We start from the raw sequence: 24696 nt of genomic DNA on the forward strand, positions 1-24696 counted from the left end.
TAGACTCAAATGCAATTCAATATTTAAAAACAAACGAAATAAAAAAAATGAATAGAAAGTCTAGACGGCCAAGATCGTGAAGTAAATCGGGCGAGCCGATCATCGCATTTCCCGATTCCACTTAACGCGATTCGCGCGTCGCGTCTCCAACTCTCCCCGGGCATCACTTGAGTCCTACAACACCGGACCCCGATATCTTTTGCCCAAACCCTCGCATTGACGTTTGCTTCCTCATATACATCCCAATTCTAAAATTCTAAGAAGGATCGATTCATCCCAGAGCCATGTTCGCTCTTCAATCGCAACAGCAATCTTCTGGATCCGAAACCGAAAAGACAACCGACACCTGCACCCCTAATATTCTACCATGTCGAATCCACCACGACGGCCCTGTTAGATCGCTAGACCGCTATTGGGAGCCTGTGTCTGATGACAAAGGTAAATTTTTCCCGGTGGCCCTCCAAGCCATATGCTCACACGACCCAGATAAAAATCTCCAAACGGCTTACTTTCGTGGTCGTAAACTGCGAGGACGACGAGTTGAGATTCCAGAGGGCTACGAAGGTATGAAACTTCCTATCTTAGGACAGAAAATTCTTCCAGGCCGCTGATTTCGAGCAGGAGTTGTGGCCATGCCCACTGAACGTGTTCTACCGGCAACTCGCAAAGGGGTCGAGGACGACGAAGCGGAGCCCGAGGAGCCTGTCAAAATCCTCGAGAAACAAGCCACATTTGGGGAATTCATGGTCTGGGATCATGAAGTTGTGCCTGCGGCCGATGATCCTTATGTCAAGGGAGTCGAGGAGTGGGTGAAGTTGGCTCAAGTGGTAAGCTGATGTGCCAATCGATGCCTGCTTCTCTTGTTTGGTGCTAATACAGGATTAGATGCATTCCACGCCTGCCAGTGAAAAGAAGGCATCCACGTGAACACCCGATTATAATCTCAAGACGAGAATAGCCGATAAATGAACTATATCATCAAGGCTGGAGGCTGTCGCCCTGGGATCTACCGTACAGGACATAGGAGAGCGAATGCTCCGGGGAAGACGCTCTGAATGGCCAAAGACACGGCCACCACTTCTCTGCCACCACCTCCATACAGAGACAGCCAGATGATAATCTTGTCAGCCATCATACGTCAGATCCCAGGGAGAATACCAATAGTGCATGGGTTATCGCTTGTCACGATGACAGGATACCATACAAAGTCCATGGTAGTTGCGTCTGCAGCCCAGCAGATCTCATTCGAGTACCACTACTTTCCAAATATCGCAATGACATAGAAATTTCCTAGTTCACATCGCCTTTTGTAATCCAAGTAACATTCATACTGCGCATGATAAGCTCTGACCGCCCGCGAATTCTGCCCCCCCCCCCGTCCATGATCGTGGAATTTCATGATAACAGCCATACATCCCTGGAGGTACTCCATAGACTTTATACTCCCATCATGTCCGCCACTGACAAGACAGTCGCGCCGGAGGCCCTGATCTCCAAATTCGAGATCACCAGACTCCTCCGACAAGGTCCGTTCCTTTCCCAAACTCAATTCATCCGCAGCTCCAAAATCCCCCCACGCAAGAAGTCTTCTCAAGAAATGCTAGCTAACGATTAAACCTTTCCTCTCATGAAGACCAAAATGGCCGTCGCATCGCCCTCCTCGGTTCCATAGACTCCCAACCGGGGATCCTCATCGCCGAACGCGCCGCCTTCGCCACCGAGTCCGTCGAAGTCCTCAAGGCCTTCCACGCCGCCATCACACAGGTCAACAACCTCGGCGACAACGACATCTACCGATGGTACCTGGCCTCATCGTCGGGATCCGCATCGGGGTCTGAGTCGACTGGGTCCCCCGATCTCAAACTCAACCTCATCTGGCCGTGCACCGAGCAGCACGTCAAGAAATACTCGGACCAGATCCTCCGCATGGTCACCGAGACGCCACAGATCTACCGCGACCACGTGCGGCCGTACATGAGCGCTAAGCGCGAGGAGGGCCGCCTGAACTGGGTGTTTAATATCCTGGAGGGCCGCACGGAGCAGGAGGATGTCATTCTCAGAGACAGCGGCCACGGGCCCGAGGATGGGTTCCTCATGCTGCCGGATCTGAACTGGGATCGGAAGACCATGGGGTCCCTGCATCTGTTGGCGTTGGTGCAGAGGCGCGATATCTGGAGTCTTCGCGACCTGAAGAAGAAGCATATCCCATGGCTGCGGTACCTGAGGCAGCGGGTGCTCGAGGGCACCGTGAAGATGTATCCTGATCTAGACGCGGATCAGTTGAAGCTTTATGTGCACTGTAAGCCTTTTTTTTCTCTTTCTTATATGGTGGTCATGGGGTCGTTACGAGGCTGTCGGATCACTAACGTCTATGTCACCGCGCAGATCAACCTACGTATTACCATTTCCACATCCATATCGTCAACGTCATGCTCGAGGCTGGCGCTACGCAGGCTACCGGGAAGGCGTTCGGATTGGAGAACATCATCTCACAGCTGGAGACGATATCCGGAGACGAAGAGGCCAGCATGGCGGACGTCAGTCTGTCCTATTTCCTGGGAGAAGCGAGTGAGCTCTGGACGAACATCTACGAGCCACTGAAGCGGGGAGACAAGCCCAATTAGGAATGAATATTTTCTTTCCATAGAACAGACTATATTAGATGTCTACGATAATGACAGAAATGAGGCAATGACCGTTGGATGCTTGTTTGTTGACGTAGAAAACTATGAGGAGCACGAGGAACTATAAGGAGCCCGCATTGGGTAATACCGAGGCGGAAGCAAACGAATTTCTTCCCCGCAACCCCTCATCCGCTTCCTTCTCTTCTTCATCTTCTTAATCTTCTCCTCATCTTCTATTCTCTACACTCTACCCTCTCTGTCCCATACTATCATCTCTCCCGTATCTTCTCTACATCCCATCCACAAACATGGCCGATCAAGCCGATGCCCCCAACACAAACAAGGCCTTCGTGCCGCTAGGTATACATCCACACAACACCACCACCACCACCTCACCATCAACTAACCGATCTCACCCAGAAAACAACCCCGAAGTGATGTCGCACCTGATCCACCAGCTCGGCCTCCCGCCCTCCATCGGCTTCTCCGACGTCTTCTCCATCGACGAGCCGGACCTCCTCGCCTTCGTGCCCCGCCCCTCGTACGCCCTCCTCCTCGTCTTCCCCGTCTCGCCCACCTACGAAGCCTCCCGCACCGCCGAAGACACGCCCCTCCCCGAATACACAGGCTCCGGGCCCTCGGAACCCGTGGTCTGGTTCAAGCAGACGATCCGGAACGCCTGCGGGCTCATCGGCCTGCTGCACGCCGTGTCGAACGGCGCCGCGAGGTCCCACGTGCTCCCCGGCTCCGATCTGGAGGGTCTGCTACGCGAGGCTGAGCCGCTGGGTCCCGTGCAACGGGCCGATCTGCTGTACGAGAGCAAGGCGTTGGAGAGCGCGCATGCCGATGCTGCGAAGCTAGGCGATACAGCGGCGCCCGAGGCGGAGGATAATGTCGATCTGCACTTTGTGGCGTTTGTGAAGGGGAGTGATGGCCGGCTGTGGGAGCTTGATGGCCGGCGGAAGGGCCCGTTGGATCGCGGACAGTTGGCCGACGAAGAGGATGCGTTGAGTGAGAAGGCGTTGGAGCTGGGTGTGCGTCGGTTCTTGGGCGTCGAGGCCGCTGGCGGGAACCCGGATTTGCGATTCAGTCTGGTGAGCCTGGGGCCGGTTTTTGAGTAGATTGAGCGTGTCTTGCTGGCTGACTGGCTGAATTGGAATGTTGTCGGTATCTGAATGGTTGTAAATCTGGGTGTTCGGCGTGCTTTGGGTATTCTAGATTGTGGCATTGTTGATATTCACAAATAAGATACGCGCCTCTAGATGATTAGACTCATGTTTTGGGGGCAATTCAAGAAGTAGACTCCTCTGTCCACCATTCCCGCGCATTGAATTTTAAAACCTCGTCTCCGCACGCCCACCATCCAGCCGTTAGATTGCGTGCAAACACCTCCAGAGCAGCATGTGAATGCCCTGTGCAGTCCCCAAAAAACATCCGCTCAAAGACCTCCTTCAGATTCGGCTTCCGGGAATGGACATCCGGCACGGCAGCAATGACCCTTCTGACGGGGTCGCGACGTTGACTCCGAGTGTCATCAGGACCTATCTTCTTCCCTATAACCAGGATCTCGTATGGTTTCCGCCAGAGACTGTCAACCCGTGTCACAGGCTCCCCGGAGGTGGTCGTTTTGATCCAGGCCCATTCCTCACAGATGGAGAGGCCTGCCCCTCGTAGCGCATCGTAGGCTGTCTTCCGCGCTTTTGAGGCATTAGTGATCCAGATTGCTGCTATGGAGCGCGTCACGGCCGGGGAGTTCTCTGCTTTACGATCATTGCCGGCAAAGGGGTCGTACAAGTGCGCTTGGAGAACAGATCGAAGGTAGTACGTCAGGTCATCGCCTTCGGAGTAATGCTGCGTATGGTAATGTCTGCCCCTACGGACAGACCGGTTGTTCCACGGCGGGTCAAAAAGGATCAGGTTGAATTTCCGGTCTCGAGGGATGCCGGGAATAGGGTCGGTTGGACGCGGATGTGCTGATTGTGCTATCGGTAGTCTGCAGAGCACAAACGCAGAGAGCGGAGGCATCGTGAACATATGGTCATGATCATACTCCTGGCGCTGCGAATCGATCTCAGCGGCGGCAGTGGATGTACCCTCGTCTCCAAGGCATCGAACACTTAGATCCGCCGCATCGGACGAAGTATTCTTGACCACGACATCGCGAATTTCATCCACAGACGCAAACGCATTGGTCCCAGAGGACGATAGAATCAAAGGGGGCTGTGAGTCACTATCGAGCCCATCGACATCGAACTCATGAGGTCTATCGACAGGACAGTTATCGATATCCCTGCTCGCTGCACGCCTCCTCTTCCCAAGGTGCGTCTCGGCTGACGGTACATCATCCAAGATCTGCCGCGAAGAGCACCAGTCAAATCCCGCTTCGAGGACTCCCCGTTGGATGACTTCCAGCCCATCTCGCACCAAGGGCTCAATGATCTCCGCGTGGAAGACGCGCTCGGAACGCGGGATCCGTTCTAGAACCCTTGCCCGGGCAGCATCGCTCTTGGGCTCTGTGGATGATGGAAACGGTTCCGCTAGGGGAACCGACGAAAATATCTGTTTTTTCCGTCTTGGTTCAGGGCGTTTTTGGCTATCTGGCAGCGAACTCCGTTGGTTCGGGAAAAGCTCCTGAGCAAGCGAAATTGACGTGGGGATATCGATTAAGAAAGCAGTCTCCTCTGGATTATGATAGATGATTGCAGATCGAGGCATGACATCCATTCATGGTGACCTGCTGGGATGATGCAGACGGAAGCTTTTTTCCTCGGGGCGGAAATCTGAACGGGAAAGTTTTATCACGCGGACGGTAGTCATCGGCGCACATTTTACTCCTGCTAAGAACACTGATAGTAAAGCCAAAGAGACGCTATTTAATTAATTGATTGAGGATTTTGTGTTTTCTATCCAACAGAGCACGGAACCGCGGCACCGGAAATCATGGCAGGAGACAGCAGAAACCATCTCGACTTTATCCAAGGAAATTCGTCACATAGTAATAATCTAACCTCACAGAAGAGAAGGCCTTAAAAAAACACATGGAATACATGGAGCTCGACGTGTAACAATAACAAGAGTCAATAAGAATCTTCCTTGAATCCAACAGTGCCATGGCGGCCATGGTGTTATCCCACTGGAATGCTTATTGACAGAGAAAAGAAAAACACAACACCCCCATGATGCTCTGGCGCAAAAACAAAACGAAAACGAAAACAACACTTTTTTCCTCATTTCATTTCTTCTTTTTCCCTTTCCCAAGACGATCCAGCGTCGTTCTAGGCGTTGATAAAGGGTCATTTCAGACATGTAGTCGTACTACTGTATCCTAGGCAAATCAATAATGAAAAAATAAAAAACTTTATACACAAAGTCGAAGTCAAGTGCGAATTGAAATGTCACACATCCGGCTCACCGCTAGAAGCACAATCGCGTTAGCTTCTTGGATGGACGGCTTCTCCGGTCAAGTAATGAAATTGCTTACCCGTGCACGTCGTCCTCCGGCGGACTGTCCCGGTGCTTGCTGCGCCTGGTAACCGAACTGTGGAGGATACTGATACATCTGGTTCCCTCCCATGACTGGGCTGAACTGCTGGGGGGCAAAGCCCGGCTGGTTGAGCATGGACCCGGGGGCAGCTCCGGACAGGGGAGCGCCTGGGGGTTGAATTCCGCGAAGAGTGTCAACGGAAGGCGATCCGCCGGGGTATCCAAAGCTGGAGTTGCCCAGGCTTGGGTACAGACCACCGGGAGAGACACCGCGAGTTTGCGCGGCCAGATAAGCCTGGTACTGAGCTTGCTGCTGCGGCGCCAAAGGATCCTGGCCGAAGCCAGCGCCAGACAGGCCTCCTATCCCATTGAGGGAGTTAAGGCCATTCACTCCGTTGACGGAGTAAGGATCAAACGGCGAAGCAGTGTGTGGCTGCTCCGAAGCTAAGGGCCTAGTAGGATCCAAGTTCTGCGCAAGCATGCTGGGGGGGAATTGTCCGTTGAACTGCCTATCCATGGCCGGTTGCTGGGGATAGTTGGAGGCTGCCTGTCGGGACGTGGGACGATGCTGCTGCTTCTCCGCATTGGCGCCGTGATCCCGTGAATGGTGGTTGTCTCGGGCACCTCCACGAGAGGATAAACCAACTTCGTCCATCAGACGCTTGTACCCTTGGCTAGGAGTGGCCTTCAATTTGGTGAGCACCTTGGAAACGTTCTTCACGACCTCCGCGCGCATGGACTCGTCGAAAAATGGCGTGGTCAAAACCTTGAAGATCAAAGTTGCTCCAGAGGTCTGGTCACTCAAGATCTTCTCCAGTACCTCGTCACCCGGGCTGAAGAACAAAGCCTTCAGTACAACCTCGCGGGCATCAGGCTCGTTGCGCTGGTTGATGACTTTGAGCACGGTCAAATAAGCAACCTTGTGGGTGCACAGGTGCACCAAGTGAGGCACGAGTCTCGGCGCAAGCACGGTTCGACGTCGCGGGAACGTGCAGGTGTCCAGGAACCAGGTGAGCAACAGGGCTCCATTGGCATTCGTCGCAAGCTGAACACTGTGAAGAGCAATAGCAGCTGCAAGCATGCGCTGCTGATCTTTGGTCGCATGATGACTTTCCAAACAGGCTCTCATGGCACGAGCCCCAAATCTTCCCTGGGAGACTTCCCACATTCGGCTCAACATGGTCTCGAAGATGAAATCGTTGAAGGAATGACCGAAACGCAGGCAGCACTGCAGAACATAATTTCCGTACTGATCAAGGAACAGGGGAACGGTATAGGGACGAAGCGCGTCGACAATCATTTTCTTCTGAGTAGGCGTTTGAGCAACGTCGATGATCTTCTGGGCCGCCCAGGTGCCATTCTTGTGCACACCAATCTCGGCGAGATGAGGCACAATTGGCACAAGCATTTGTTCTTTCGTGGGCTCCGAACAGTATTCGAAAAGCTTCTGAACAACGGTGTTTCCGAGGTAATCTGAAGCGAGTTCCGCGATTTCAGGGAGCATCGCAACCGCGGTCTCCTCAATTTCCTGGGCGGTACACGCCCCGTTATCAATCCTCTTTCGGATATCGCGAAGACGGGGAGCATCAAACATTCTGGTCTGGCTGGGTTCGGGGATCGGAGGGATTTCATCTTCAAAAGCCTGGAAAGCGATTGCCTGTTGAATGCTAGCGTTGATGTTCAATGTCTCTTCATCGTTGGCGCCAAATTCCTTGACGATCTGCGTCATCTCGGGCTGAAGTTCGGGAAGCGGGGGGATATGAGGAACACTAGCTCCGTCATCCGATCTTTCCACTCCGTCAGCGGCAGTCATTTTGGCGCTGGAGTCCGGAGTGGGGGAAGATTGCAGTCCGTTAGCTCCAGGGGTGCCAGTCGCCGAGGTGCCGGGGACTTTGGCGTAGCCAATGCGAACCGGTCCTGCTCCCGGGAAAATCTCGGTGCCGTTGAGCATCGACTTCGCTTGAACGGCGCTCTCGATGCGCTCGAAGTTGACAAAACCACAGTTCTTGTGCGTCAACACCCGGGTGGACTCGATCTTGCCGTACCGGCTGAAGATGGCTGCCAACGAGGTAATAGTAGTCGAGACCGGGATGCTACCAATCCACAGAGCGCGGGTCGGTCCGTCCTGGTTGCTCTCATCCGTCACGTCCATGCCCGGCCGGATTCCCAGGTTGCCAGCGCCGCTTCCTCCAAGCTGCATCATTTGTACAGCTTCCGACAGCTCATCGTACTCTCCACTCTCTGCGATGTTGAGATCCGCAGCACTGAAGCTATTTTCGAGGCGCGAGGGAGTGGCAAGGTAATTGCGAATCGAAGATCGTTGAGGGGGTGCCTCCAAAATGCCGGCAGTCCGGGCCCGGGGTCGGTTGACAGACGCGTGATTTGCGAACGCTTGCACGGCGAGATTGTGCTGGTGGATCTGGGCCTGGGTGGCAGCAAGCTGAGCAGCCGTTGCAGCAGCGGACGGCGTGACGGTGCCCGATGGGATCTGTGAGTAGCGGCTTTCATACTCAAGATCCTCGTCATCAGCATATTTCTCCTTGGCATTCACGGAATAGGACCGAATTCTGTTGTTGCTCTTCATCATGGCCAGCTCCGCCAAGAGCGGGGGCAGAGAGGACGCTTGCTGCTGCTGCTGCTGTTGTTGTTGCTGTTGCTGTTGGAGAAGGACATCCACCGGGGGTCGCACAAGAGTGGCTCGTGCTTGTTGCGGGGTTTCGGCGAGACCCAGATAGTCCAGCGTCTTCACGTCGGTGTCTGCAAGCCCGTCTCTGGAGAAGGAGGACTGGCTAGGAGAGGCAGGTCCTTCAGAGGAGCGGATGCTCGTCAGGGTAGTGGCTCTCTCGCGGCCGGTAGACCAGTTCGTGGAGAACAAAGAGGGCCCGAAGGGACTGGAAGACCCCAAGTAGTTGGTCCTCTGCGGCATGGATCCCGCTCGAAGACGAGATAAAGATCCCGTACCCCGGGGGCCGGCGGTGGCGGTTGCAGTTGCCGCGCCCGTGTCAACTCCGGAAACGCCGGTCGGGCGAAAAGGGCTCGTCGAAGGTGTGGGTCGGGAGGTCTGGGGCATGAAAGGCTGTTGGAGGTTCGCCTCGTTGAGCACACCAACGGGCGAAAATCTGGAGGGAACGGTGCCAGCTCGAGCTCTCCGGCCAGGGCTGCTAATCGAGCCACTGGAGGTAGGGACCAGGTCCGGGAAACCTTCTTGGCTTGGGGATTCAGGAATGTTCTCGCGAAGAGGGGTGGAATGACCGCTGGTGGGAGGGCCCCAGATACTTGGGGAGACGCCTTCTTCGGCTTGGATCTCTCGTGCTCTGCCGGTAGCATATTAGGTTTCATTCAAGAGCAAACAGGGACGGGGATGCGCGACATCAGCCGATGCGACAAAGACACCTACCTCTTTGAGTACAGGCGAGCACCAAGGTCATGAGAAGGGGATCCAGCCCCTAACCTCGCGCTTCCAATCGACCCGGCGGCGCCATTTAGCCCGTTCGAGGACCCAAAAGGCGACTTCACGGCGGATGAGGACAGATCGCTCGGGGAACTGCGCCCCGTCGAAGTGCCCGACATCGACTGCGTGGTCGGGATGTAATTGAGGTTCATGTGTCCCTCCGGTCGTGAAACGGGCAACATTATAAATTATATCCTTTTGCCTTGCGGCAGGCAATCACCAAGTTTCCCAGATACAAATTTCACAGCAGAGAACAAATTCTGAAACAGGTGGATGGGTGGGAGGACAGGATTCCGGTTCGGTCGGAGGTCCAGGGGATCATTCGTTGCCGGGTGAAGAGCTTCGAACGAAGAATCGCCGACGATGCAATAATTGATTTGTGGGGATGGGAGTGGCTCACTCCAATCCGCCAGAGTGCGAAGGGTGTTCGTGGCGGGGTTGACCGGAGGAGCTCGCGAAAGAATACGTAAGCTCGAACGGAAACCCGATCTCGAGGCAATGCGGACAGCTATCTCAATGCCGGAGACGAGTGTGTCGGATTTTGCATTGATGCCCGTCCCAGAAAACAGGAGACGACCGTGATCAGGGTCCAGACGTGATTGCCACGATCCACCGAGATATATTATCTTAATAAAGATTAATCACTAAAGCCAGTGAGACCGCCTCCAACAAAAGAGACCAGAAACAAGTCGATTTGAGCGAAATCGAGCGAGTCGACGAGGGGGGGGGGGGGAGGAAAGAAGCGACGATGAATCGACACGGATCCGAGAAAAGTGGACTCGAGGTGGCTGGAAATTAGCTGCGCGGACTCCGAATTTAACGATACAAATGAAGAGGGAGGGGGAAAAAAAAAAAAAAAAAAAAGGCGAAGACAAGGACGCGATGACGAGAGGATGGAGGGGGGATCCGATGGAGGGGATTCTAAATGGAATTATGTGAAAAGAAGATAAGAATAAGGAAACTGAAGAAGAAAAAAGAACAGATTGTTGAAATCGAGGAGCAAGAGGTGAAGGGGAGAGAGAGGGAGATGAAAGGAAGTGAGCGAAAGGCAGAGCTTCCCTTCAGTCAGCATCGGTCCAGGCACTGCGCCGGTACCAGGGACACCGCCGCCCGCTGCTGGCGCCCGCCTTCTGCCAGGTACAGGGTACCTCCCGGCATTTACCTCCCATTACGGAGTCCGGAGTATAATTAATGATATGACTCTGGTTCACTGGTTCACTGGTTCTTCCGAGGGAAATGGAACTCCTCCGTACGCCTTGGTCAACTGATCCCGGGGGAGTTGTGTCGGGTTAATTAGCCAGTTCATTACGATGCTTATTACACCGGAGCACCTAGGTAGTTCAGTTAATCCAATATTATTCGTTCTGTCTTTTCCGTTTTCCCGTCGTCATCAGCTCGACATTCCGTTGGATGTGATGCACAACATTAAAAAAGCAAATTCAGTCAAATACTACTGTACATACATTGCTACATCCTGTGCTCCATCCGCTATGCTTTCATCCCGAGAACACGATCAAATCGACCTCAACCCGTCATCGCGCTCGAGTCACTCGAATCCCGACGAGGATGACCATGGAAGGACCGCAACCTGAAACGAGAAAGGAGAATGATGGACGCTTTGGAACGTCCTAAACCCCGCATTCCAGCGGTCCGCCATGCGTCGCACTTTGACGTGATCGTGACCCTGTCGCTTGATGGCTTGGGGTGTCTGAACACGGAACCAGCCAGCAAGTAACCTTGATTTGACCGTGGGAAAGAATCCGAGGAAATTACGGAGCAGGTCTGGAATTTCGTCGGCGCCAATCCAAGGCAAGACCCCCTTTCTCGGTGACGACCTCCAGATGCAAGGGATCAGGTGCCTTTCGAACTTTCTTTCATTTGTTTGTACCACCGCCGACTGCCTTGTCAATCCCAAACAGCATTCCCATTTGCTCGAGGTTGGCTTTAACTCAATACATCATTGACACCCCCTGGTTTGGTGGCTGAATTCCTAGGGCTTACTTGATCCGCCTCCATGTCGCACATGCACGTCGATTGACGTATGGGATCCCTTTCTTGGGTTTAGACAGACAGTCCTGCCAAAAAGTAGGTTACGTGGATGAACCAAAGACCTGTTTTGAAACGCCCCCTAGATCAACACTGAGGACCCATGAATCTCAGAGGGGTTTAACTTTCTCTTCCTGAAGAAAGTCAAAAGAAAAAGACAAGAATTATTTTTTTAATTAAAGTTTCTCGCATTAGGGTGAACATGTACATCCATAAATTATGAATAGACCGTCGTCCTCTATACTTTCCAGTCTCAACGCTTTTCTTCCACTTGTTTAAAAAACCCCATCAACTTCTCTGCCACGTCATCGGGCTTCTCTTCCACCACAAAGTGACCGCAGTCTTCGATCTCTCCCCCTTGAACGTTGCTCGCCAGGTTCTGCGCCAGTCGAACCATATTGCCGCCCACGGACTTAGATCCGCCCAGCGCCAACACCGGCACGTCGAGAGGCTTCTTCGCAAATTCAACATTTTGCTTCGCGCTGGTTCCAACGGCGCGATAGTATTCGAATCCGCGACTCATAGCTCCGGGTCGCGCATAACTCTGGATGTAAGATTCCAGTCTCTCCTTGGGGAATGTCTCCGGATGGGCGGTTTTCAAGTTGAAGAACCACGTGAGGAGTTCGCGCTCACGGCCCTGCGTGAGAATCTCCGGTAGCTCTGGCAGCGCGTTGAACGAGAATTGCCAGAGGCGCAAATTCGTCTCGTACGACAGTGGGAACTGTTGAGGAGGTGTAAGGCCGGGGACTGCCGCGTCCAGAATGCTGAGACTCTTGATTCTGGAGGGAAATTGGGCCGCCCATGGGTAAGCGATCCATCCTCCGATATCGTGGCCCACCAGATGATACGGTTCCTTGATCACGTCGTTGAGAGACTCGGCTAGAGTCTTGCTGATTGCCGCGGTATCGTAGCCGTTTGGGGACGGAGCCGAATCTCCCAGTCCTGGCGGGTCCAAGGCAAAGAACTGGTGATGCTTTGAAAGTGGCTCGAAGAGATCACTGTATGCTTCGGCTGTCTGGGGCCAGCCTGCAACCAGCACCACCGGCGGTCCCTGCCCACCAACAATGGCATTGATGCCCTGAAGGAGACGCTTCGATTGCCACCTTGCTGCCATTGGAAGCTTAGTACGGGAGTTTTGTGTCCGTTCACGTGTATCTCAATTTGATTTCAAGGATTGGCGGGGATGTTTTAGAGCTCGAAAGCTGTATGGAAGAAAGTGAATTGGTTTTAAGCTATCCCTCTCTGTCCAGGGGGGGCCCAAAGGTCGGTTATTTATATGCTCCATCGAGGGCGAAAGAGCATCAGGATAAGAGTCATCGCCCACTAATTCTAGACTTCCACATCAGCGTCGATCCATATTACAAACCCAGCCTCGCTTTCGGCCTTAATTAGCAGGGTCGGACCGAGAACGAGGGCCGAAGCCTGCATTAGCTCTTCATTTTGGATGTCAAGCTCTATGCCACGGTACACCATCCAGCGCCTATTGACTCATGTGGCAGGAAGTGACCCACATCTTGGTTAGACGGCACCATATAAGCTTGTTCGTTTATTCAAGACAAGCCGTCTAGCAAGGACCTCCAGGCCGCTCTACTACTACTACTACTACTACTACTACTACTACTACCACTACTACCACTACTACCACCGAGTATGCAGTAGGAGTTATTCCGTTTCTTCCCGAAAAGCACAGTTGTTCGGGCATTTTGTTTCGCAATATGGCCTTCATTTGCGATTGAGGCCGTTCTAGCGCTCAATGACTCACCGAGTTGAGTTTGGGGTCCGAAATGATCTTAAAGAAGTCAAGTGCATGGGACTGTCGCGGCATACTGGGACTACTAGTAAGTTGCTCTCACCGGTCTCTCCGGTTTCGGATATGATAGATAGCAGACACCGTTGGATAGAATAGATGCTTTCGAGCATGGATAATTGGATATGTAAGTGGAGTAGATGCTTCAGGTCTTCATATAGATATTTGGCATTGAATTGGGGTCATCATGGCAAAGACTTAGTTCTAACTTTGTAGTTCTGCTTTGAGGTGTGACTAGCAAAAGATGACTGCCGCAAGACAAGACGCGCCAGCAAACGAATGCCTGAGGCCGCATATCCTTCGGACCACCTGATTCTGCCAAGATTTTCCGCACTGGACCGGTCGATCCTCGCATTTGCTCCTGGCAGTTGCTTCTCCATTCATTTTAGTTCCTACATTGGATTTCTCCTCCCATAATCCCTTCCTAACGCTTGTGTCTATTATTACCTGCAGATTCTGGGGATCCTACAAACGCGTCGACTTTCCACTGCCAGGGCTGCCTGAACACCCCATCCAGCTTAGTCGCGTTCACACATCTTCAAGGCCTCTAATCGGCATTTCATTCGGTTCGATAAGAGTTTCCTAGGACAATTATACCCCTCGAACTCGGTGCGGAACATGGCGGAGGACCATGAAGTACAGTCCGTCGCAGAAGATGCGGTTCCCGTCGAATCCCTCATCGAGGGACGCGCCAAACGCAGCACAGCCGGACGGCTGATGTCCTCCCTACTCGACGCCGAAGCAGACGATGACCTAGCCCTTTTGTTCGAGGAAATCGAGGATGACAATGAATTCGACGCGGCAGCAGACGAAGAAGGGGCGGAGGAGGACGATATGGGGATGGATTCTTCGTCGGACGATGACGACGACCAAGGCCCGAATGCCCGGGCCGACGACTTTGAGGGCGAGAAGCAAATCGAGAAGGAGGAGAAGGCCGAAAAGAAGAAGCGCCGGGCCCAGCAAGATCTCCGATTCAAGATCGCAAGCAAAAAAGTCAAGATCGACCCCACCGCTGTCCCAGCCGCAGCCGCAGCCGCGCCGGCTCCTCGACCGAAAAAGAAATCGGAGCGGATCTCATGGATCCCTACACAAGATGAGGGGCCTACGCGGTCGTCTTCTCGCCGGCAGACTATGCAGAATAAAGAAATCACGCATGCACGTCTCAAGGATAGTGAAGAGAAGCGGGTTCGGCTGATTGCTACTATGGAGGAGGCAGCCAAACGAAAGGCGCAATTCAAGCCAAAACAGATGACTCAGGCAGAACGACTTGCCGAGGCCGAGAGAGTGGAACGGCACAACAGTAAAAGCCTCAATCGGTGGGAAGAAATGGAAAAGAGGAAGGCGGAAGAAAGACAAGCGAAGATCGAAGCGCTTCAAAATCGCCGCCTCGAAGGACCAGTCATGTCCTACTGGAGTGGTGTCGCTACTTGGGTAAATGGTCGCATAACGCGCCTTGGTAAAGTTGATGTCACGCCCAAGCCAGAGAAAGAAGAAAATACTCGCAGGAAGAGCAAGAAGCTGGAAAAAGAGGGTAAAAATGTGACAGAGCAAAAACCTACTGAGGATGCTACTGCTGCAGAATCTGCCACGTCGCAAACCGCCCCTCCCTCAACCTCAGAATCTACTGCAAATCCAGCACCACCTGCTGAAGGGGAACCTGCAAAACAGGATGGAGATACTCCTCAAATCCAACAAACGAACAGTGATTCCTTGAAGGAAGGGGGCGAAAATGCAAGTGCTGATACTGCCGTGAATCCCGCACCTGCAGCTCCATCAGCCGCGGCCAATCAATCCTCTACTCCCGCGGCAGATAATGCACAAGTTCCCGAAACGACCCTGGAAGCACAGGCAGGGGGGGATATTGCAACACAGCAACAAAAAGAAACTGCTCCGGCTGAAACGACGACTGAGACACCACCCACGGAGGAGGTAGAAGTGACCAAGCCAAATGAGAAGGTGGAAGAATCTTCAGGGGAGCCATCCCAAGAAGCGCAAGAGCAATCCCAATCACTGAACGACGTCACATCTAAACCTGATCAGCCAGCGAAACCGGAGCAAGCGCCCGCAGAGGAAAAATCAGACGAGGCATCCAAAGCAGTGGTCGCTGAACCAGCTGCAGCTGCCAACGCTGCTTCTAAGGGCGCTACGGCACAGAAAGCGGTTTCTCCTGCTGCTCCGGATACCACTCCGGCTGCAGCTGCACAACCTGCCCAACAAGCGGGAACACCTGCTCCAGAACAGAAAGAACAGGAATCGCCTACAATACACGTCGATCAGACGGCTACCGCGAATGAGGATATGCCACAACCTGAAATCCCTCAGCCCCCACCAGTCATTGAACAGACGGGACGAAGCCTAACTGTGCTGGAGAACTTTGACGATAAAACTGCGCAGAGTCGGGAATTTAGTATCTATTTCAACGCTAAGAAACCCCCCAGACTAACTAGTAAGTGACAATACCCAATCCGCCCCCCCCCCCCTCTTTATCCATGTGGACTCAATAGTACAACACCACTAACTTCCATCAGAGATATCGTCGTCTCTCTGCGTCATCACATCCCTCCCATCACGCTATCGAGACCCGGAAACATCTCTGCCTTTCGCCAACGCGTATGCGTATAATGAAATTCGACATACCGTGGCGCAAAAGTACGCCTGGAGCCCTATGCTCGGATGCTATGTGGGACCTACCCAGGTTGCGGCGCGTGGAGTCCCGGAACGGTTTTTAGGAGGTCCACAGGCCGCGTCTGATGGCAAGGATAGTGAGCAAAAAGAGAGCGGTGGCAATGCTGAACCTGCCCCTACCGAAAAGGATAAGGAAGGTGATACAAACCCTTCCGGTGATGTTCCCAGCGCATCTAAACCGGCACCTCCTGCAACACCAACACCTGTCACAACGGATGCCGGTGACCCAATGGAAGTCGACTAATCCATGAGCAAGGATAGTCTAGACGAGACTGTGGGTAATTATGTGAGAGGTTTTCTTTTCTTTTTTTTTTTCTTTTTTCTTTTTATTATTTTTGGCCATGTACCATATTGTCGCCTATGATACCCCAATTAGAAAGTTTTGTTTGCTATTGGATTGTTCAACGTATTTTCTCCCGGCAGAACCGAGAATCTTGCAAATTGAATGGCCGTTCTCTATCTCCCCGGTTGTCTATCTAGGCTAACTGCGTGTTGCAGTGGCAAAAAAAGAAGCACCTGACTGTTGGCGCTCCCCAGGAAAAAGCATCGACCTTCTCCGAGGAAGTTCCCCATCTTGACGCAAGGATGTCCCTGCAGCATCTAAGACAGTAGAATTGAAGTGACATCTACCATTATCGAGGCCACATTGGAAAAGAAAAAAAATATGCATCCGTCTCGAATTGGTCCCAACAAAAACTAAACTGGACCAGAGTAGAAGTATTGATCTCATCCGTCGAGTTAATCACGCACCGTATTTATTTATTTATTTATTCTCTCGACGTCATTATTATGCCAATGACCCTACTATGCCTTTGTATTTTGGCATTGTGCCATACGTAGTACGTCTTACGTTTCGAAATCTTCCGGATGGAGAAAGCTCGGGGCTGAGGTTGTTACTCTGTAGGTACACGGAAGGCGACGGGAGCCCTGTAACTGAAAACAATTAACCTTAGGCCCTGCTGGGAAGGTCTGAGTTTGACAAGTAAAGGATTGGGTCGTGGTCTGTTATCTTTTTTATTTTAATTTTTAAATTTTTTTTTTTTTTCTTGTGGGTTGGTTCTGTTTAACTTTTCAAGTGGAGGGTTGCATTGGATTTGGATTTGAAGAAATGTTATGATCCTTATCGTAGCCATGATGATTTCTTTTCATTTTTTGTTTCTTTCTCCCTAGGGAGTAAATATGATCACCATCGAGGGATGAATCCAGTCGGTTCCAACGTTTCCAGAGACCCTCAAAATGTCCCAATCGGGTAATGCAGCATGTGGACTCGTGACGATAGCTAGTACCGCCCTTCCTACCTTAGGGCAGGGCAGGGCAGGCAATGTGATGCGGAAATTGCTTTTTCCTACATCCCCTCGTGTCTCCATGGTTGGATCCAATTGCCCCTCCTTTCTCTATGTATGTAGCTACAATATATGCATCTAGGGGAACTGCGTCCAATCCCTCCCTGTCCTTCAGCCCGATCAGCGCCATTAGTATTCGACAGGTACCTGCGAGCAAAAAACCCTGCACTCAAGCCGGGCGCATGAGAGCACTGCATCGGAAGACTCACAGGTCTTCATTTCCCCCCTCTCCCCTCTCTCTGCAAGACCCGTTGGGATTGAAACGTGGGTTCGATGAAGAAAAAGTGAGGCTGACGAAAAGCGCGCACGGCCGTCGCCTCCGTCCGATGGTCCTGAAACTGGCGGGTAAGTCAAAAAAGATCCACGGTATGCGCGGAAATGAGAGACGCAGAGAGGAGGGGAAAACCGGGGCTCGGATTCACGGTGTAAATCTTGTTTTGAAGCTACTAGGAAGGCAAGGAGGACGGACGATCCCTGGAAACGACGGGTGGAAATGCCCATCCGCCTCTTTTTTTTTTTTTTTTTTTTTTTTTTTGTTTGGGAGGAAGTCAATGATATGGTTTTTCCTAGATCGGGGATGTTGACTGAGGATAATAATGGGTAATGAGTAAAAATTCCCAATGAGGTGCTGCGCCCGAGCACGCCAGACTTGTCATATCATGATTTCGTAATGGCATAGCGCCGTACCAACAATCCCTTCCGCATCCCTTCCCCAAAGGTGCCTGCATTCGATCAACCTCGGAATCGGATTTGACCCCACCGTCCGTTGCCCCTCCTTCGGGTGCTCGATTGAGGAGTAATCTTTGTTGTTGTTTTCATCATTTGTCGTCGTCGCCTTTGACTTTGCGCTGGTTCGTCCGGGTGGAATTCCATGGAAGCTGCCGTGAGGGAGGTAAGGCAATCATTGTCCGTCAATAGTCATCCAATGAGGGATTCCTTTCAGCATTCCATCGCCATCCCAGCCCAATCGGAGATCCCACGATTGCACCTTCATTTGCCTTTTCCTTAGTCAAGTATTCCTTCCAGCCACGATCTCTCGCGGGATTTATGGCGTCATTTCGGATAGCTGAGACCATCCTTGTTTGTCGCGGGGCCAGGGATGGCGGTCAACGAGATACCTGAGACCTTGAGACAACGGCCATATGGCAGGCGGGCGCCATCATTGGATCTTGAAGACTGATGATCCTGCCGCACAGATTCCAAGGTGACTGCAGACCGGCTGCAAGCCCACAAGGATACCATGTACGTCAAAGGGGTGTGGCCCTTCTCCCGGTCCTCCGTTGGTGGGTTGCAACCCAGGCAAAAGTTGTCTAGACTCTGGCGTCTCGGCCCATGGGGAGGGAAAAAAAAAAAAAAAAAAAAAAAAAAACCTGGGTGGAGCAGGTACCTCCAGCTGACGATGACTACGGAGTACTACTCTACTCTTACTCCTCGGTCCTGGCACGATACTCTGGATGGATGCCCGACTGGCTGAGCCCCGCGTTAGAGACTGGCCAGAAGCCAAGACGACATGTCATCCCTGGGCATGATCTGATTGGAGTCAAGGCCTCGGGTTTCCCATCGCACGTCCGATAAGCGTGGTTCGGTCGGTTATGAGAAAAATACGATTCGGAATGGTCACGGCAGCTCGTTGGCTGGGGGGAAGAGAGAGAGAAAGAGCTAGATAGCCATGGACGAGGCACTCGTGGCTACATCGTGTGGCCTACTACTCTGTATATCGTAGACTCAGTCAGTGTACTCCGGACGCAGTATAAGAAGAGTCGCGCCCTCGTCTCTGGATCTCGGCCAGAGCGACTCCACCGCAACCAGAGACCACGAGAAACACACCGCCTAAATATAGACTGGTGAGGTAAGCGGGTTGCCGTTACATACGCCTTGGGGATTGCGCGTTGTGTCGCCTGCCTCAGGCCGCCGCCGCGCAGTCTAGACTCCGCGCCCTGACGTGCTCCAGGCGATCCTGAACCCTCAGGCCGGCTAACTCGTCCATCATGCTTTCTTCATTCAGGTGGATTCCCCCATTCTAGAACTTCCATTCTCATTCGCCTCGCCGTCGTCTGGCGCCGTCTCCAGTCTCGGGCAAAGAGAGTACGGAGTGCAGATATATATTTAATCCAACCCCATCCTCGCCGCTCTACTCTATCCGCATTGGGCTTAAATCTGATCGACCCGATTCTATTCTTAAACATACATTACATCCTTCCATTCATTGTTCATTGATCATTCACTCATACATACATACATACTCCGTTGTGCCATCCCTTTCCTCTTCATACCTGCTTACTGCATTGGTGTATCTATTCCCCGAGTGATTTTCTCGCCCTACCACTGCAGCCCCCAATAATCCCGCATCGTACTACGGAATCCATCTCCCCCATTTCATCATATCACATCAACGGCACGTGCCCGGGGACAACAAAAACAGAACGCACAACTTCTTTGGCGATTTCTTTCTCCCCTCGAATAAAGATCGGGACGAAAGAAAAGAGGCCCCCCAAGAAGCGGTCAATCTGGTGAGTCTTTCCATCCCCCTTCCTTACCCGGATTCCCTTCTGCGATCCTCCTCGATGGTCCCTTATCTCTCCCCACTCAGCGGTCTGTGATAACAGCCAAACCTGTCCACTACCGTGTCGTACAGCCAGCATTGTGACCTATCTGACCATTAATGTGCCACAGCGGATAAAAACAGAAAGCTTATCAGTGGCTTTTCCAATTTTTTTTCTTTTTTTATTTATCATTATTTATCATTTTCTTTTATTATCGCACAAAGAATCCCAGATTTGCCTCCCTGGCTGGATAAAATCTCTCAATTTTGTATTCCCTCAGCATTCTTCTTGCATATCAATTTCCCCGAAAGGCGAGCGAAATTACGAGAGATCCAAGAACGAGGCAAATAGCTTTGCGAAACTGCAACCACCCAGAGCCACCATTCGCAATATTACCACCGCCTGAGACAATTGTTCCAACCAGTCGCCCTGTCAACCTTGTTGGCAAATCCCTCATTCTCCATCACCCTCAGGGGGAGAAAACCTTGGTGCTCCACCGCTGGCAACGGCGTCTTTTTTTTGGCGCAAGGTACCAACACCAACGGGACTAGTATATTAGATTTTATTTATACATCTCCTCACCGCTCTCCATGACTCAAGGTCATTATCATCCTCATCATCGCCGCACCCTCTCGGGTTCGAATGTTCCTAAAGTGAGATCGGCTCGGCCAGCACTACATCGGAAAGGCACATCCTTTGTGAACCACTCCATCGCCAAGCTAGGCTCAGGGAATCCTCGTCGTTGCGAATCGGACGACGACCGTCAGCCCGAGATGGCGGCCAGCTTCTTGAATTTCTGGTATGCTTTTCTCTTCCAGCTTCCCGCGACAATGCGATCTATACCATGTCCCTTCTCCCCTTGCAGATCAATCACTTTGCTTATCGTCAGCATCGAAGCTAACCGAATCCTACAGTGCCATGTGCGAGAGGCAGATTACAGTACCAGATAACTCGCTGCTTTACTGTAGTGAAAGGTATGAATTTTTTTTTTTTTCTTTTGCCTTCCCTTATCATCGTATTCCCCAGCCGCCCAGCACCGCCTCCCCTTCCCCTGGTTTATATTTAGAGCCCATCCCGTCTCTCCTCGATTTGCCTCCCATTGTTGCTCAAGTCATCTATTCTCACACTTTCTTCTATTTATAGCTGCCGTCGAAAAGATTCTCATAAACCTCTCTCGGCCTCCTTCTCCTCCAACAGCTCTATGCCCTCTTCCTCGACTCCTCCTACTTCACCTCCCATGTCTCCTCGAATCATAGTGGCCCCGATGACGCCCACGAAAGCGCCCATGTCGACTCCGGCTATTCGGATACCGGGCGAATTCAATGATTCCAAGACGGATCAGGATCCCTCCGAATGGAAGCCCGTAATACCGATGAGTGCCAGCGGCGCTGAGCCGCTGGCCTCTTCGGATGCGTGGCACTACCTGTCTCAATTCCATGGCGGCGAGGCCCCGCTCATGCGTCGTCCCAAAGCCAATCGCAACAGTTCGTCCAGCCTGTCCACTCTCATGAGTAGCTCGGGACCCATTCCGTCCCTCGCTCATACGCCGTCCACCGTGGCGTCGTCGGTCAGCAGCAATGCGTCCGACTACTTGAGCTACGTGCCGGAATCGGCTTTCCGCCCGCTGCCGCCTCGGCACAACCCTTCGTTCTCAAGCAGTGCTTGTGCCACCAAGGGTGTCGAGCTCGTCGTGCCCCATGTGGAAATCCAGGCGGACGATGCCCCCGTCGACGACACCAGCGGATCGATCTTCCCGGCCAACAGCTCCCTTTGGGATGATGTCCCGAGCGAAAAAGCTCCTCTGGCGACTGCGGCAATTGCCATCACCGCCAATGGGGTGTCTACCGGTCCGCGGGCATCTGCATGAAATACGCGATTGAGGTTGCATATACAGTGCGGCTCCGAGGGTCAGCTATAAGGACACGTTTCAGTATTGGCCGTCGAGACTGGGCAAATGATCTGCGGGAGTGCACCTAGGACCTCTAGGCACGAGGAAATGATGTTATGGTTGATGGAAAAGGCAGCTGGCTCCTTTCCTTTCGTTTGAAACATTTTCACTATGGATAGAGTTATAATAGCACACACATTGAGCATGCATTGTCAATAAGATTTAGTCTGGATAAGATCTTCGAGAACGGAGCATCTCGGTGTCATTGGAGAGTGCCCATGTGGGAACGAAGTAGATTGATTAATTGATTGTCCGGTGGACCCGAGCTATAGCCTTATGCAAGTTGATGGCTGCAGCACCTTTGTTAGCATCATCTAGTCAAAGTATACTGCGTTTAACATATCAAATCCTCGATGGTCTAACGGTCATGATTTCCGCTTGTCACTCAACCGAGAACAAGCGCGGGAGACCTGGGTTCGACTCCCAGTCGGGGAGATTTCTTTTTTCTTTTTTGTTTTTTTGCGGTAGCGGAATTGGGAATTACTATTTGGTCATTTATTCTTCTTCTTCTTCTTCCTTGGTGCACTCCATAATGTGATTGCTCTCAAGTCGATCTTGCTTGCTTGGATACGATGTATATTAACCCTGGGTGGTATAAACGGGCAGCTTTGTATCCTACCCAGGACGGACCACTGCGTAGAAATGGTTCTCCGCTGCCATTATATATAGCCCAGGCTTCAGAGCATATGGTCCCTGCAGTACCGATCAATCTACTAGCCGACGATGTTTTCTCGTCTGTCATCGTCGTACATACATCGGTATCAAGAGATCAAGGTGCAGCTACCCACAGGATTACTGCAGCCGTGGCTTCGTTCACGATGTCATCGGATAATGTATCACGCTGTCTGTTGGTGAACTTTTAATCTTTCCCTGGAATTTGTGGGGTCGTGTCTTCCATGGAACAGAAGGGAAACGAAAAGCCGTCGAGGACGAACTGGAACTTGTAGAGAGATGGGGACACTGTGATACATAACCGGAGGGTATGGTGCTCAAAGCTCTTCCATTTCATATATGGCATTCTCCTCCATCAATGGTCATTGGGGGACTATTATCTCTAGATGGAACGCCTGCATCGTTAGTCCAGAAACCAGAAAAGACGCTCGGGTGATTGTTGTCGTGTTTTGCTCTGATATTCCAAAGATGCGTCCGATAAACTGGTCGAGGGGGGCTGCTTTTTCCTTGCTCATGGGCCTAATTCTCAGGAGATTCATGCCCATCACTTTCCGTTGGGCCTTATAATGCTGGGTCATTTCCTATCCCCGTTCTGATAATCACCGGCAGCCTCCAATCGGGAGAGCAAAAGGAGACGAACCAGCCCACAGACATCGTACTTTCGAAGACTGCCCAATCTCTTAGGGGAAGAAGTAGGTCCCATAGTCTGTCTCTCGTGTACCGGCGTGATTAACCCGGATCATTTGCCTGACGTGCCCGACGGGGTCGATTACCCTAGAAAAACGGAGAAGCTTTTTCTGCCCTCCCCTCCTCTAGTCTTCTTTAACCTTCAACCTTCACCCACACTATCCAAGTCCACGTCCCTCGAGTCCATCCGCCTTCATCGTCCTCCTTGATTTCCATCCGGTTTCTTTGCTGCGAATCAGGCCCCAGACATCGTCCTCATTTCTAGCTCGACCTATCAACCACCCGCCGTCCTGTTCATCCACAAATCGAGATTTTATCATACTGCCTCCCTTGTCGTCGATTCCGCCATCTCGTCGTCACTGCATCTAGGTTTCATCGACTTCTCGGTCATATCCTTCCTAAATTCATCCTCAAGCACCGTATATCCTACCCCGGACACACGCCAGAAAGGCTCTTTTCTGGGTGTCGTGAACTGTTGGACAAGAGGTCATCGCCAAACGCCGCCGAGATCCACCGAAAAAAAACCTCAAATACTCGCTGCTCCTTGCGATCGCTATATCCAACAATAGAACCAATCGACTCGGAGAAATGACTTGACGTTGGGCATGGAATAGGAGAGATGCTCCCCGATCGGCTGGATTGAACCTCATGGGATAACTCTTTCACACGCAATGTGGAGTTCAGCCCCTTTTGAGCATATCCAACAAGCTGCGTCTGAGACACTGCCCTTGGTTATGAAGCAAGAAAGGTGGCATGGACTTCGTTGGGAACGGTTGCTAATATATACCAGCAGCTCGGTTTCACCCTACTCACGTTTCGTTGCCTCCAAATTGCTGCGACCAAAACCGTGCTCAACCCAACTCACTGGGCGCAAGCAGAGTCAGTCGATCGAGAATTGGTTGTTGCCTTTGCTGGAGTACAAGCACATGGGGTTATTTGATAACACGAGGATGGTTACACTGTGGGTAGGATGGTTCGAATCGAAGCGACCGCGACTCATTGATCAGCTCGACACTTGCCAATATTAATCCGATTCCGCCCCCCTCGAATTTAGTGATCGTATTTCCCTTGCAGAGCGACACATAATGAGCTTGGGAATTCGGCGATTGCAACCTCGATAGAAAGGGTCAGCAAGCGTTGATTGATGGCGCCACTTCAGAATACCACCGCAATTCGAAGACACCAGAAGTCACACGATCGTGGAGAAGTTGATGAGACAATGGAGAAACACCAATGTTAACTCAAGTTGAAAAGACCTTTTTCTCTGTGTTGACGGAGCAGAATTAAGGTGCACGAGCATGCTGCTTGCAGTTCGTGGATGGGTTGATTAGGGCTGAACTAACCCCTTGCTGATGTGCTAACTGGGTCCTGGTCTAGCTCGACGCCAGCATCATAGGTTCGATGTTT

General features: G+C 52.0%; 9 protein-coding genes and 1 non-coding gene across 10 annotated transcripts; 6 read left to right on the forward strand and 4 right to left on the reverse strand.

The window, feature by feature from the left end:
- Positions 1–166: 166 nt before the first annotated feature.
- On the forward strand, positions 167–1277 carry P170DRAFT_508608 (ribonuclease H2 subunit C). The gene is made up of 4 exons (XM_024854592.1): positions 167–438; positions 487–564; positions 622–827; positions 886–1277. Exons 1-4 carry the CDS (start codon positions 285–287, stop codon positions 925–927), a joined length of 480 nt encoding a protein of 159 aa, XP_024705725.1. The 5' UTR covers positions 167–284; the 3' UTR covers positions 928–1277.
- Positions 1278–1426: 149 nt separating this feature from the next.
- P170DRAFT_405482 (putative mRNA decapping hydrolase) lies at positions 1427–2688 on the forward strand. The gene is made up of 3 exons (XM_024846589.1): positions 1427–1526; positions 1634–2299; positions 2386–2688. The coding sequence occupies exons 1-3, from the start codon at positions 1451–1453 to the stop codon at positions 2622–2624; spliced, it is 981 nt and encodes a 326-aa protein (XP_024705726.1). The 5' UTR covers positions 1427–1450; the 3' UTR covers positions 2625–2688.
- Positions 2689–2855: 167 nt separating this feature from the next.
- On the forward strand, positions 2856–3895 carry P170DRAFT_435617 (ubiquitin carboxyl-terminal hydrolase). The gene is made up of 2 exons (XM_024848977.1): positions 2856–2984; positions 3045–3895. The coding sequence occupies exons 1-2, from the start codon at positions 2933–2935 to the stop codon at positions 3743–3745; spliced, it is 753 nt and encodes a 250-aa protein (XP_024705727.1). The 5' UTR covers positions 2856–2932; the 3' UTR covers positions 3746–3895.
- A 19-nt stretch (positions 3896–3914) lies between these two features.
- P170DRAFT_356018 (MT-A70 family) lies at positions 3915–5348 on the reverse strand (the record flags this gene model as incomplete). Its single annotated transcript, XM_024844122.1, has 1 exon — positions 3915–5348. The coding sequence occupies one exon, from the start codon at positions 5346–5348 to the stop codon at positions 3915–3917; it is 1434 nt and encodes a 477-aa protein (XP_024705728.1).
- A 736-nt stretch (positions 5349–6084) lies between these two features.
- On the reverse strand, positions 6085–9740 carry P170DRAFT_355951 (putative RNA binding protein Jsn1; the record flags this gene model as incomplete). Its single annotated transcript, XM_024844116.1, has 2 exons — positions 6085–9421; positions 9505–9740. 2 exons carry the CDS (start codon positions 9738–9740, stop codon positions 6085–6087), a joined length of 3573 nt encoding a protein of 1190 aa, XP_024705729.1.
- A 2123-nt stretch (positions 9741–11863) lies between these two features.
- On the reverse strand, positions 11864–12817 carry P170DRAFT_381107 (alpha/beta fold hydrolase; the record flags this gene model as incomplete). Its single annotated transcript, XM_024845555.1, has 1 exon — positions 11864–12817. A coding segment is annotated over exon 1 (855 nt), but the record flags the coding sequence as incomplete, so codon positions are not given.
- A 1212-nt stretch (positions 12818–14029) lies between these two features.
- On the forward strand, positions 14030–16340 carry P170DRAFT_473986 (putative signal transducer; the record flags this gene model as incomplete). Its single annotated transcript, XM_024853094.1, has 2 exons — positions 14030–15857; positions 15940–16340. 2 exons carry the CDS (start codon positions 14030–14032, stop codon positions 16338–16340), a joined length of 2229 nt encoding a protein of 742 aa, XP_024705731.1.
- Positions 16341–16462: 122 nt separating this feature from the next.
- P170DRAFT_143652 (uncharacterized protein) lies at positions 16463–16872 on the reverse strand. Its single transcript, XM_024842484.1, has one exon. The coding sequence runs from the start codon at positions 16824–16826 to the stop codon at positions 16578–16580; it is 249 nt and encodes an 82-aa protein (XP_024705732.1). The 5' UTR covers positions 16827–16872; the 3' UTR covers positions 16463–16577.
- A 3455-nt stretch (positions 16873–20327) lies between these two features.
- On the forward strand, positions 20328–21870 carry P170DRAFT_143680 (uncharacterized protein). The gene is made up of 3 exons (XM_024842485.1): positions 20328–20781; positions 20897–20956; positions 21126–21870. The coding sequence occupies exons 1-3, from the start codon at positions 20573–20575 to the stop codon at positions 21847–21849; spliced, it is 993 nt and encodes a 330-aa protein (XP_024705733.1). The 5' UTR covers positions 20328–20572; the 3' UTR covers positions 21850–21870.
- Positions 21871–22277: 407 nt separating this feature from the next.
- Positions 22278–22365, forward strand: P170DRAFT_t71. The gene has a single exon. It is a non-coding gene; the product is annotated as a tRNA-Asp (tRNA).
- Positions 22366–24696: the final 2331 nt, after the last annotated feature.

Source organism: Aspergillus steynii (genome assembly GCF_002849105.1).
Source record: "Aspergillus steynii IBT 23096 chromosome Unknown P170scaffold_3, whole genome shotgun sequence".
NCBI lineage: Eukaryota > Fungi > Ascomycota > Eurotiomycetes > Eurotiales > Aspergillaceae > Aspergillus > Aspergillus steynii.

Coding starts and splice junctions, on each gene's coding strand:
- P170DRAFT_508608 (XM_024854592.1), top strand. CDS start 285: ATGTTCGCTCTTCAATCGCAACAGCAATCTTCTGGATCCGAAACCGAA. Junction 439..486: donor GCCTGTGTCTGATGACAAAG/GTAAATTTTTCC, acceptor CACACGACCCAG/ATAAAAATCTCCAAACGGCT. Junction 828..885: donor GGGTGAAGTTGGCTCAAGTG/GTAAGCTGATGT, acceptor ATACAGGATTAG/ATGCATTCCACGCCTGCCAG.
- P170DRAFT_405482 (XM_024846589.1), top strand. CDS start 1,451: ATGTCCGCCACTGACAAGACAGTCGCGCCGGAGGCCCTGATCTCCAAA. Junction 1,527..1,633: donor CACCAGACTCCTCCGACAAG/GTCCGTTCCTTT, acceptor CCTCTCATGAAG/ACCAAAATGGCCGTCGCATC. Junction 2,300..2,385: donor GTTGAAGCTTTATGTGCACT/GTAAGCCTTTTT, acceptor GTCACCGCGCAG/ATCAACCTACGTATTACCAT.
- P170DRAFT_435617 (XM_024848977.1), top strand. CDS start 2,933: ATGGCCGATCAAGCCGATGCCCCCAACACAAACAAGGCCTTCGTGCCG. Junction 2,985..3,044: donor CAAGGCCTTCGTGCCGCTAG/GTATACATCCAC, acceptor GATCTCACCCAG/AAAACAACCCCGAAGTGATG.
- P170DRAFT_143652 (XM_024842484.1), bottom strand. CDS start 16,826: ATGAGATCAATACTTCTACTCTGGTCCAGTTTAGTTTTTGTTGGGACC.
- P170DRAFT_143680 (XM_024842485.1), top strand. CDS start 20,573: ATGACTCAAGGTCATTATCATCCTCATCATCGCCGCACCCTCTCGGGT. Junction 20,782..20,896: donor GCCAGCTTCTTGAATTTCTG/GTATGCTTTTCT, acceptor CGAATCCTACAG/TGCCATGTGCGAGAGGCAGA. Junction 20,957..21,125: donor CTGCTTTACTGTAGTGAAAG/GTATGAATTTTT, acceptor TTCTATTTATAG/CTGCCGTCGAAAAGATTCTC.